This window comes from Camelus ferus, chromosome 6 (assembly GCF_009834535.1).
Source record: "Camelus ferus isolate YT-003-E chromosome 6, BCGSAC_Cfer_1.0, whole genome shotgun sequence".
NCBI lineage: Eukaryota > Metazoa > Chordata > Mammalia > Artiodactyla > Camelidae > Camelus > Camelus ferus.
The window spans coordinates 31,074,824-31,088,351 of NC_045701.1; the positions used below are offsets into that span (position 1 = coordinate 31,074,824).

The 13,528-nt window shown below is 43.7% G+C and overlaps 1 gene segment (V, D, J or C); it reads left to right on the forward strand.

Annotated features, from left to right (window-relative positions):
* The first annotated feature begins 905 nt into the window (after positions 1 to 905).
* On the forward strand, positions 906 to 4,964 carry LOC102523307. The segment is given in 3 exon segments: positions 906 to 1,047; positions 4,008 to 4,178; positions 4,307 to 4,964. Coding segments are annotated over 3 exon segments (663 nt in total).
* Positions 4,965 to 13,528: the final 8,564 nt, after the last annotated feature.

Sequence of the window (13,528 nt, forward strand, 5' to 3'; positions counted from 1 at the left end):
AATGACAATTTGAAATATTTTCCGGTCTTCTCTTTGTGTTCTAGTTTTATACCACAATTTTACTCAGTGGGATTGGTTTTGTGATGCTTTTATATGTGACCAAATACTTTAATATGATAACTCTGAGTCCAGGAAAAAGTTTGTGGCCTGATGGAATATGGCCTCATAATAGATACAAAACTGAATTGCAGGGGAAAAAACTAAACGTCACGTTCATGGTAAGGCTGAAATATGGTCTGTTAGACGTGACATTGTTTATGTCACCCAAAGAGTGGGAAAGCTTGGAAAGGAGGAATTAAGGTTTTTTTTAAACATTTTTTATTGATTTATAGTAATTTTACAATGTCGCATCAAATTCCAGCGTAGAGCACAATTTTTCAGTTACACAGGAACATATATATATATATCCATTGTCACATTTTTTTTCTCTGTGAGCTACCATAAGAGAAGAATTAAGATTTTTATTCATTTTTGTTCACATAGTCACTGACTAAAAGGATGCAATCTAATCAGAATTTGCCTCAGATTCTCATTCTACAGACTTATGACTACAAAAATATTTCCAAATCGTAGAAAAATATTTGAAAGGCAGTGAGAAAGAGAATGAAGTTTTGCTGGAATCAAGATACTAAAATTCTAGTTCCACTTTTCTCGCGCGCCTTCTGGCAGCCATGACGCACTGGGAAGAGCCTGGTTTGTGGTGCTGTCTTGAGTATCTTCATGCTATTAATGAGACATTTGATTTTAGGCTGCACTGTTATACATATTTCAGGATTGGTTTAGGATTAAATGAGGTAGCATGCAGTCTTAGGTTGAGTTCCTTAAAAGTAAGTCCTAGTTTGGGGCTCCCTGTGGTCATCATTTTTTGAGAAAAGCAGGTTGAGATGAAAAGGAAAAGACTAAGAATGGATGTGGCCCTGCTGGGCTCCTGGTCCAGCCTGACCTCATGGGGCGATGTGGACGTGAGCTGCACCACAGAAGTGACCCCTGCCATCTTGAGTCGTGGGGGCCAGGCAGCTGACTTTTGTGCTCCAGGACAAGGCTGCCGTTGGAACAGGGACACACCCTAGCAGAGAATGGGGACTTTTATTAGCATCGATCAGTTTTCTGGGGAAGAGGGCAACGGTGAGCCTAGAGTTGCCAGTACTCGCTGCAGCTGGGGACTGGGTGCACTGCCTGGAAAGGGGCTCTAGGCTGGGCACCAAACAGCAGTGTCTCCTGCTCACATGGACCTCCCTTGTCACATGGTCTGTGTTCAATAAATGACAGGCATTATCATTACTGTATTTAAAATTTTAATTTTTTCTCCATTTAATGATGTTTATAAAGTCAGTGTTACCAATCTGGAAGAACTCAAATAATGTAGGGTAAAGCACTTAACAGAAAAAAATTATATATAAAGAATTATTACTCAAAGCCAACACTCAAAGTTTTTTGAGAGTAGTAACCAAGGAGCCAGTATACTATGCCCTTTGTTCCTTTGGTCAGTCTCAAAATGCTACATTCCCACACTGGACCATAGAGCATGACATTCTGCCATCACTTTCAGTCCATCTATAAATGACTCTGATGATTCATAGTTGATGGCCCCGGGCTTCCATGTATGGAAAGAGATACCATCTATACTAATAAATGACTAATATTACTTTGTTCTTGGTTTATATTTAAGAATGACGGACTGGTAGCAGGATGGACCCCTTATGTCATTGTGCCCATGTCCTCCACAAGTTTTCTTCCTGAATGGAATGCCTGGCCAGCAGCTGGGCACTGTGGACTCACCATGTTAATTGGCAGGCTTCTTATAAGGATGAATGAACAGGGAGCTGGTTATTAAGTTGCTCCTCCCATTCCCCTACACCTCATATCAGTTTGAACACAGCTTCACTTTGTCAGCTGCTCACAGGGAAAGCTCCAGCATCCCAGGTGTCTCACTTCAACCTCAGTGGAGGCTACGTGCCCGGGTGGAGGCTGCCCCACCATGCTTCCCCCACGTAAGCGCAGCAGCAGGATGGAGAGCGCAGAGGGGGACTGGTGTAGCTGTCCCCCGTCATATCCCACCTTCAGTTTCTCCCTGTGTTCTGTCCCCCCTGCCCTCCCTCACACCTAGTCTCTTTCTCAGTCCAGAACCTCTACAGGGTCCTAAGGAGTAAGTTTCCTTCCGCGTTTCCAACGAAATCCTTTCATAGCTCATTCCGGGCTGTGCTTTCTCCCTCTCTGTCCTCACTCGTCAGGATGCTCACGTTTGCTTTCTATCTGATGGGAATGGTTGGTATCTTTCATCTTTTTATTGTTTTTACTTTATGGATTTAGGTTCATCCTGTTTATACTTGTAAGTTTGATCTCAGTGGGAAGTTTGGAGAGAAGGGAGGAGGTACATATGCTTGATCAGATTTTTTTTTTTTTGTGCACAGTGTGTTTTTTATTCAAATATATTTAACATATAACATTGTATAAGTTTAAGGTGTACACCATGTTAATTTGATACCTTCAGGATTGTCATTGTGGCGATAATTAGCACCTCTATTCCATTACATAATGTAATCAGATGTTTTGAATCAGAAGCACACCCGGCAACATTTAAAATTTCAAACTGACTATATGATTTGCTCTAAAATGTGAAAGAAAATCTATCAGCAGGGTCAAGAAGTAAATCAGAAGCCCAAGGGCGAAGCAGTTTCAAGCTGCTACAAGGCAACAGAGTACTCAGAAAGGAGGGCATTGTTCTGATCTTTTGAAAAGGACCCCAGTTGGCCAGATCCTCACCTCACCTGAGATTTCTCTTCTTAGTTGCTTCAATTTTGGGTTTCAGTAGTCTCTGTGCTAAAGGAAGCTGAGTAGGAAAGTCTTTTCCCTTGAGAGTGTCATCGTACTTTTAGACCGCAGAGTGCATTTCCCGTGTCTGACAGGCCATCTCCCACCTGCACGGGGTGCGGCTTGCGTGGCCACATGGATTGTCACTGTCACTCTGCCCCCGCGTCCCCCGTCCCCTGCAGGAGCTCCTCTCACTTCCGGTTTGCTGGGTGCACTCCTGCCGGCTCTGCTGAGTTCACAGAGCTTTACTTTTCTTTTTCTCAATTCTTTCCAGAATCACTTCTTTATATGCCATATTTTCCTTGCCTTCATAATTTTGCTCGGATTTCTCTGCAGATGCTTCTCTGCTGACATTCTTCTTAGTGTAAGGTCCCCTTAATGTGGCATAATTTATCAGTCTATTCTGACGATTGGCAGTTGGAACAGGACTTTCACTGTCTCCACTTATGTGCTGCCTAAGTTATTTTCTCATAGCTTTAGCAAATATCAAAGTTGTTCTCCTGAAAACGAGTCTTCTTCACACTTCCTGCTGGACAAAGAAAACTGTTGCTTTTATTACGTTGCATTGACTAAATAACTGATGTCACGTGTTCTAGGCTGATTTTAAGTCTCTGATCTAATTTAGTTTTTCCCTGTTAGCACCAAGTAAGGAGATAATCTCTATCCCCTCTCTGCTGCGCACATCCCGTAGCACGAGGCCATATGAAGCTCAGCTCATCTGAGGCCATTGATCTTATCCTTTCTGTCTGATGAACGGTTTAAAAAAATAAAAGTCTCTCAAGGAAATTCCAAAGTCTAGAATATTGTTTTCTGTGACTAATTTCTCAGGGAAGTAAATTACTCTTCTATTTTTACATAACCCCTTATTCATTTTAGTATTAATACAGCCTACTGCAGAAGATGACATCATCACAGATCGGGGAAGGAAGGAATACATTCTGCTGATTTTGATGCTCATGTTTCAGAAACGAAAAGGACTCAGCTCCCACGGATCGCTGGTTCTGCCTCTGGCCTCCAGAGGGCGACGTTGCACAAATGAGACATTTGTTTCTGTTTTAGATCATCGCCATCCACTGAGCCCCTCCTCCCGCAGCCGGCTGATGCGTCCTATTGATGTCTGTAAATAGCAGACTGTGACGAGAATAAGAAGCTAGAAAGAATCCAAACTCATTAAGAGGAAGGCTCTAACAGTTCTTGAACCTTATTAAAGCAAGGGACTTGTGCAGCCCAACCTCCCCACGCCTCCTGCAGCTCCGAAGTCTCAGTGACCTCGGCTCTGTCTCACCTGCTCCGTAGCCTGCAGCGTTTCCAGCGCTCAGCCATGCTCCTGCTGCTCATCCCAGTGCTTGAGATGGGTTTTGCCCTGAGTAAGTAACACCGCATTCCCTTTCCACTTTCACAAAAGTGGCGTGTCCTAATTGTAATCTGAATAGGGACCCCTTTTCTTCCTAGCCAAGCCTGCACTGTTTTTACTTACGCAGCATTGATGTTTCAGGAGGAGCTGGAGCCCAGTCAGTGACCCAGCCTGAGGACCACGTCTCTGTCTTTGCAAGGGCCCCCGTGCAGGTGAAGTGCAACTACTCATATTCCGGGAGTCCTGCGCTTTTCTGGTATGTCCAGTACCCCAAACAAAGCCTCCAGTTACTCCTGAAACACATCTCAAAAGAGAGCGTCAAAGGTTTCACGGCTGACCTCAACACGCGTGAGGCATCCTTCCATCTGAAGAAACCATCAGCTCAAGAGGAAGACTCAGCCATGTATTATTGTGCTGTGAGTGACACAGTAACTGGTTTTACAAAGGAAGCCGAACACAAACCCCTTGTGATTCAGAGAAAATATTTCTAAGTTCCCTCTTTGGCCACACGGGGGCCCTCTTTCCCTAGAGACTGACACTGAGTTTGCCTCTCAGGTACAACACCATCAGTTGCCGAAGTTGGCTGTAGATTAACCTGAAAAATTTGTTCAAGAAAATTGTCATTACCTACTCTGCCCAAATTAATTTTTAAAATAGTAAGTGTATTTATTCTATATATTACTACAGGGAAAAATACTTTTGAAATGAAACTATAAGACAGCATAACATTTTTTTTTCTTGTCCCAGAGAAACCCCCCAGGTTTGAAGTGGCGCAGTCCCACGTCTCCGGCTTGTCTCCCCCCCCCCCCCCGACGTGTGTTCATCGCCACGTACTGAAGCTCAGCTCCTTAAGTATAGGACACTGCTTCCTGACATATGGTTACTGACCCTTCTGCAGCTAATGCCTTTCCTCTCATGCACATCATGGACTCATTCTATCCAAGTCAGGGTCCAATCAGAAGGAAAAACACAGAAATTTGAACAGGGAAAGTTTAAAGAATTATCAGCTAATAACAAGACATTAATTACTAACGGGTAAAAAGAACTCTGAGGAACATAGGAATAGCAATCTGCAGGGGGCCGCTCTTATCGCTAGGGTTAAGCCGGAGTTTGGAGGAAAGCGACGCACTGTGATACGTGTCCCTTTCTCCTACCGAGGCGGTGACTCAGGCCTCACTGTGAAGTGTGTGGCTGTCGCCTGCTGGACGGGGAAGCTTGCTGAGCTGCCAGAGGAAAAGGCTGGCGAGCAGGAGAACACCTCCTAGGGGTCCCACACAACTGACAGGAAGCCGGCAAAGGAGTGCTGCTCAGCTTGCCTGGGTGCTCATGCAACGTGCCGGGAGACCACCTGGGGGGCTGTCACTGAACGTTGCTAGAGGTGAGCATCACCGGTGTTCCGCGGGCTGGCCACGCACTGCAGGGACAAGAAATGGGAAGCACGCCAGGACCTGGAAGCGAAGCTGCGTCTTCCTGCAGCGTCCTCCCTGTCGCCTCTGCTGACAGAGCTTACCACCGTGCCGGCTGGCAGCGGAGAAGTATCTACAAGGTCCATGCCCAGAATAACCCTCCAAATACTTGGGTCATGTACCTACTGGTGTGACTCAGAATGAAAGGCAATAAATTTGATGACTGGCACACCCCATCCTTCTGCTTACTGATCTGTTGCAGACACACCCCCACACACATGTGAACTTCGAAACAACAGTGAAAGGACTTTATATGTCTATCTAACAAGCTAAAGCCGTCCTTTAAACAAGTGAAGAAGTTCTCATCCTCTCTCCAAAATGCAGTCAGTATGGATCACTGGTTGTACTGATCATTTCTAAAACTCAGAGGAAATTCCACCAAAAATACTGTTATATACAGACTAAATTGTAAAGGTAATCTCTGACAATTTGTATATAAAATACTTATGGTGAGAAAAAGAAGAAGAAAATGGCAGTGCATACAAGGGAACACATATAACGAGCAAAAGGAAAACACAGAAAGCTACTGCTTTCCTTGATTCTGGATTTAGTTGTGATGCTGCAATTGACATAAATAGCTTCTTTTTTATGACATGTTTTATATTTTCCCTGCCCTCAGCCATAACCTCAGTGGTTTGGGTTACTTACCTACTGATGTGACTCAAGTCTTCATTCTCAAAGGATCTGAGTACTCAGTAATCTTGCCTTTTCGTTTGTTGTTGTAATTTTCATTAACCTTCAGTATCGGGCCTGGAAGTGCCAAGAGCTCCCCTACAAGACCTCCTGGGTTCCAGACATAATCTTCTTTGTCCGTGTTATGTAGCAGCAACCCAGTTCCTCCTTGGTAATTGCTGTCAGTCACTCCAGCCAGTAGTGTAACCTGGTTTTCTTTTTTCGGTTGTAAGACATACACAACCCAAATGGTGACATGGCAGTCTCATCTCCCAACTCAATGAAACCGTTGTTGTGTCCCCTGGTGAAAGCATTCCTCATTGTAGAGAAGAGGACCTCCAGACCAGCACAGCTCGGAGTTACAAGCACTGGAAACAAAACTCCTGCTAGTGGGTTACTGGTAACAATAGTGAGATGACCCACACCCAGGGCCACTTCCTTGATGCCTGGACTCATGCATTCTGGTCATTGGGGGAGAAAACGCCATGTAATAGTCCCTGCTGTGAAGCACACACTGCATCTTGTAAGACAGAATCTCATCTTTTCACAGACTGGTTTTCCCAGCTGGTGCTATGACTTAATCAATGAGCCATTGTACGTTTAAAGAGGCTGGAGGCTTCTGGGTGATAGGGTGTGTGGTAAGAAAAATAATTCCATGTGCATGTGCCCAGTGCTGCAGTCTTTTCCTGTGGAAAGAGTTTCTTCCTTAGAAGAAATGCTGTGGGGAATATCTTGGTGAGGGTAGGCATTCTGTGAGCTTATGAGGATGATGCTGGCAGAGCATAATAATCAAGGGGGACAAATCCATGTGCAACTGTATGTGTCTAGCCCAGTGAGAGAAAGTTTCAGCCATCTCCGTCATGAACGATGTCGAATGCAATCGGCCTGTCTGTCACCAGGTGTCTGGGCGGTCTCTCTGGGGAAAGATACCATATCAGGGGCTCGGCATTAATCTCTGGTTGACAGCTTAGGCACTGAGCTGTGGCATAGTGAGGTCAAACTTGGTAAGGGGAAATCAATGCTTTTGAGCTCATGCACAACTTCCATTCCCGCTGACAAGGCCACTTTGTTCATGGGATCATTGACAAGTGTCGGGGCGGCTGGGGGAAGATGCTGACACATCCACAGAAGGCATCATTCTGTCCATTATTAGGAGCTTCCACTATAGCCATTTTCTCTTGGTCAGCTTTCACACTGAGCATACGTATCGTGATGGTCTGCGCCCACTCTGAGAGGCCCATCCAGAAACGTCATCCCTAGATTTCCTTGTCACTAGGCTTCTAATCCTGTCCCTTCCACGGCTCTTACCATCCAGTGGAATCACCGGCAGCAGCCCTGGACTCACTGTGGAACAGTACTTCTGGCGTCTCTCAGTCCAGGTAACACGGAAAACCAAACTGTGCCCCCTGAGGATTTGGAGGGACTTTCCTCCACCTTCGTCCTTCAGTGGGGCGATAGCACTAGGTTTGTGTGTGGTACCAATATAACGTGCAAATCCATGTGAAAAATAGGCCGGGCTTTTTTATTCCTTGGTTAACTGATCATAAGGAACTCCCCAGGAGACCACAGGCATGGTTAAGGGAGAGTAGACAATACTAGAAAGATTGGTGTTAAGGAATCTGAGGTACTTACTGGCACAGCTCTCCTGGACCTTCTGGGCCTGCCTGAGCCCAGTCTCTTACATCCTGTTTCCACCCGATGATTGATTGTTGCTGGGCACGACTGACATCGCAGGTGTGTGGACAACACTTGGTTCGTGATGGAAGTTCCGGCTGCATGGTCCCCTGCTTTTTCCTATGTTAGCTGTTAAGCCTTTACCTGGGTCAACTAACAAGTCAGAAGCTATTTCTCAAAAGGAGAATAGTTATTTAAAGAAAATGGCATGCATTCCTCCAAATAATAGAGGACTATGCTGGATTTTCCTAGTGGCATTTCCCAAAGTCTCCATCCTATTTGCCGTGGAAACTTAAGTATCATTGTTGGATTTGCTGGATCACAGAGCAGAGTGGCAAAGCGGACCGCACTGAAGCGTTCCTTCCTTTGCACTTTTAAAGAATAGCTTGAGAAGGATCAGTGTTGACTCTTCCCTAGCTGCTTGGCAGACTGACTCAATTGCTCTTGACTCTAGTTCTCTGACCCTGTTAGAGACTCTGAGGCAGACCCAGTATTAATTAACGTATTCCTTTTTTTCTTAATTCAGCCAGAGTCAGTTTCTGTTGCTCACCAATAAGACCCTTGACTTATACACAATGTCACTCCAGCATTAGGCAAATCAGAGGGGAAAAAATGCGGCTCATAGATACAGTGTCAGAAGTGACTGTAAGAAACCTGACAGTGCTTCTCAGAGGTATTCTGTAAATACTGGGCTTCGGCGTTCTTACTTGAGTTTTTACCTGAATTAAGCTGTATCTGCTCTTACTCTAGTCTGGAATTGGAGTTCAATAAGGCAGAGAATAAAATAGCTTTGTGATGTCTTCCGAGTCAGCTCTGAACATCCTGCCTTTCCACAGCGGATTCGATTAGGCAGCTGATGTTCCCACCACTAGGTGGCAGTGCATCTCGCTTCTCAGACTCGGTTTGAAATCAACCTGCGTGTAATGAAAGCAAAGGCTTGAGCTTCCTCTGATTGGCCAGGTGGGAAACCTGAGACTCTGGGATCTAGAAGGGCTGGACAAATACACCCAGAGAAAAGAGCTAGACTGAGGAAGCTGGCTTCATTTTAGGCCCCAGAGCTGAGTCTTCTGTGATGCTGATAAGGAAGAAGAATGGAGAAATTCCTGACAGTGTCTCTGGTGATTCTGTGGCTTCAACCGGCCAGTTGGGGCTCTTGGTGATGGGGAGAAGGTGACCACAGTTCAGAGCCCACGAGACTGAGAGGCAAAAATCTTCTTGTCAAGTGAGAAATGTACCCCTTAGTTATGGAAGGAAATGCAAACACTAGAGAGTGAAAAATGCAGTGACTGACTCCTGGTCTCTGCTCTGTGCTTCTGCCCAAGGGTGAGCAGCCAGCAAGGAGAACAGAACCTTCCGGCCCTGATCGTCCAGGAGGGTGAAAATGCCATCCTGCACTGTAGTTACAGCACTGCTCTATCCAGCTCACACTGGTACAGGCAGGATCCAAGGAGAGGCTTTACCCATCTGATTTTAACACGTTCAAACGAGAAAGAGAAACCGAGTGGAAGACTACGAGCCACGCTCTGCACCTCCGTCAGAAGCAGCTCCCTGCTCATCACAGCGTCCCAGGCTGCGGACACTGCCACTTACCTCTGTGCGACAGGTGCGCAGGGCTCAGTAGGCATCTGCAGCCCCAACACAACCCTGTCTCTCAGAAGCCCCAGCAGCGTGTACAGTTGGTGGCTATGTCTCCGCACAAAGGAGAGTCTGCAGGCAGCTGGCAACATGAAAGGGAGGCTGTCTCAAATAATGGGCGATTTTGGCAGCACCTTAGGCTGGGCTGGACTGGGGTAAAGGGCGTGAGATTTAGAGCAGGGGACTGAAGTGCCGGGTTCGGCTCTGCCGATCCTGCCTGTGTGACCTTAGGCACATCGTCAGGGCAGTAGCCTCGGTGTCCTCACTTTAAATGGATGATTTGACTGATGAGCTGCAAACCATTCAAACTCTGACGTCACCAGGTCACTCATGGAGGATGAGGAAGGACTTCTATTTGAGGGTTCCCTCTGTGGTTTGTGCAGCTCCCTCAAGACCTGCGGGGGCTTTGAGGGCCTGACATTTGCATTTCTCTGCCTTGTATAAGAAGCATCAGTTTCACCCTGTGTTAGAATTAAAAAGGCTCTTACTCTTTCAACTGAATCTTTCATTTTAAATCAGAGGAGTGGAAACACTGTGTGATAACAGACAAAAGACCTGAATCGGACTCTGCCCTTCACTAGCTGTGTGATTTCCAAGCCTCAGGTTCTCTGTTAATGAAACAGGAATTTATCAGAGAGTCTTGAGTTTTCCCTCATGTAAGTGAGAATTGTATGTGCTCTACTAGCAAATCCTGAAATGTTTTCTTCAAAGTGGGTACTTCTAGTATCAAAAGCATAAGAGTTTCCCATCCATTTATTCTTGCTCCTGGTAAGAATAGTTTTTGTGATACTGTTTCGATGCTACTGAAAATGTATTTGTGGAGACAGCTAGGGCATTTGTACTTATGCGATGCTTGGTGACAAAGATGGGGGAAGGAAAGGAGAGGATGGAAAGAACTGTGGTTCCCAAATGCCAGACCTTAAACCACCACCATCACCTGTATCAGAATCACCTGGAGCACCTTGACGATCTGGGTTATTAGAATCTATTCCAGCTTATCAGTCAGACTCTGATGCAATGATGGACTGTATTTTTAATAAACATCTGTATCACTTAGAGATTGGTTTGATTTCATGTTACAAAAAACTCAAATAATGTTTTTAACAAGGTGGAGTTTACTTTCCTCTCACATATAGAAGCTCTATCGTATGTGTTATATGAAGTCCAGGGTTGGTATGTTGGCCTCAACATGTTATGAGGAATCAAGTGTCTTATTAGCTCACTGTCTCTTGTCCTTAAAGTGTCACTTTTGGTCTTGCCCTTTGCAGATCCTTCCACTTTATACACCTTCCAGGAAGTAAGAAAGAGAAAGTTAAGGGGCATATGGTTACGAGGGAGTGGCTGAGTCAGTCATTTCCAGAAACTCCATCCAACCACTTCTTCTTTTTTTTTAAACACCTGTACTGTGGTGTGGTTCCTATACAGTAAACTACACATATTGGAGACGTACAATTTGATGAATTTTGATAGATGTATACACCTATGAACTCACCACCACAGTCAAGATAGCTAACATTTCCATCACTCCCTAACAGGTGCAAATTTTGAATTCCCAATTTACCCCTTCCCACTCCCTTTACTCCCTGGTAACCATAAGTTTGTTCTCTGTGTTTGTGAGTCTGTTTCTGTTTTGTAAATAAAGCTCATTTGTATCATTTTTAGATTTCACATAAAAGTGATAGCATATGATATTTGTCTTTCTCTGTCTGACTTATTTCACTTAGTATGATAATCTCTAGGTCCATCCGTGTTGTTGCAAATGGCATTATTTCATTCTTTTTTTTACAGCTGAGTAATATTCCATAATATACCACTTCTTCTTTATCCAGTCATCTGTCAATGGATGTTGCTTTTACATCTTGGCCATTCTAAATAGTGCTGCTATGAACATTGGGGTGCATGTATCTTTTTTAAATTAGAATTTTCTCTGGATATATGCCCAGCAGTGGGATGGTTGGATCATACAGTAATTCTATTCATAGATATTCATTTTTGAAACACTATATCCACTCTACCTTCCAGTCCTGTTGAGTTTGCCTCCTAGAAGTCTTATGAAAGATGTCACAACCCCCACAACCCAGTTCTCCTCCACAATCCTAATTAAAACTCCATCCTAATCCCTTGCTCCCCAGAACACTCGACACTCCCCATCACTCTGTAGTGTTGTCCTTTGTACTGTAGCAAGAGTAATCTTATCAGAGTGCAAATTTGACCATGTTAATTACCTGCATGCCCATTTGCTCTTACAAGAAAGAAAAACTTCATCATGTGGCTACAAACCTTGTATAATTTAAGGTCTTGCTACCTCTCCAACCTCTTTTCATAAGGTTCTCCTAATCGCTCTCTCTCTTTGTCACTGCCTCTCTCTCTTTTCAATAATGCTGGTATTATTTAAGTTTCTTAAAAACACCTTTTTCTTCCTATATGACCCCTTCAAAGCAATTTTAGGTGATTTTCTACTCTTTTCCTTTTCCTAAAATTCTCCCCCCCTTCAAAAGAGGGAAAAACAGTAAATGTCTTATTACTCATTCTTGTATATCTGTCCAAGACTCAGTAGCTGAACGAAGCTCAGTGGGCATTTTAGAATCATAGACCTCCGCCTTTTCAAATGTTCAGTTTATCTCTTATTTCTTTGATTATTTGATTGACATCTATTTTCACTGCTACTCCGTGAGCTCCTTAATGGCAGGGTCCATATCTGTTCTCACCACTGAACGCTCAGCATCAAAGTATCTTAGGCATTAGGATCATCCACTTTCCTTCTTCCTTTCTATCTAGTAACATACTCTATTTAAGCCTCCTCAAGAAGCTATGATAGTATTTAGTGGAAAAAAAGAAGTCTGTGGAGGTTTATGGATAAATTCTTGGGGGCATAACAGGGATTGGCAAAGCACAGCCCACAGGGCAAAGCCACTTGCCACCTGTGTTTGTAAATAAAGTTTTATTGGAAAACAATCCTGTTCATTTATTTATGCATTGAGTGGATGCTTTGTGCTATAACAGCATAGTTGAGTAGTTGAAACGGACACTACATGACTTCAAAACCTGAACTATTTACTATTGGACCCTCTACAGAACAAAGTTTGCCAACTCCTGGGGTGTAGGAATTACATGAGAATTTTAAGATGCGTAGTTTTTTTGTTTGGTGACAACAAAATAAATGAACAAAGGCATATTTCTCATCATCTGTACGGCCAACTTAGAGTACTGCCCTTGGTTTTGATGCTTTTGTGTTCTCTGTCACTTTTTTCAAATTAAAGACAAAAGGAATAACAGCACTTTACAAATAAGAGCATCACTGTCATTTAAGGGGATAAAACTGTTCAGAAGATTTTGCTCATGATAAGGCTCGTGGTACTACAGGCAGACCAGCTTTCCAAAGCTCTACGCCACCACGGTACTCCGGGCTTCCGTTGGAAGGGATGTGTTACTAACATTCATTGTTCAAATGTATCAACGTCATTCAGTGGATGTGAGAGTAGTAGTAAATGCATAATATTTGTTTTCAGTACTGATTTTCGGTGCTTTATTAAGTAATACAGTTATATAAAAAGATATTTTTAATGGAAGTAAAAATACTAGAAATCACTAACCAGACAATTGTAGGTTAAGCTCCAAATCATTTCGATCAAATGAATTATTGGATTACACTCACTGATATCCTTCTTCTAATGAGTCCACACCAGTTTCTTTAGTTTCAGAAAAAGATCATGCCTCCCATTAATGTTTTAATTTGATTTTTATTGATTTTATGTTTTGCTTGCATTTTTTTTGTTTGGTTAGACAATTGAGTAAGACCTGTGAACCTAAGAAATTTGTACTTGACTTCAGTTTTGTATATATTAAGGCTCGATAATATTTTTAAAATAGTCAATGTGAGAGGGGTCCCTTGTATGAAGGTCTCTACCTTACTTAG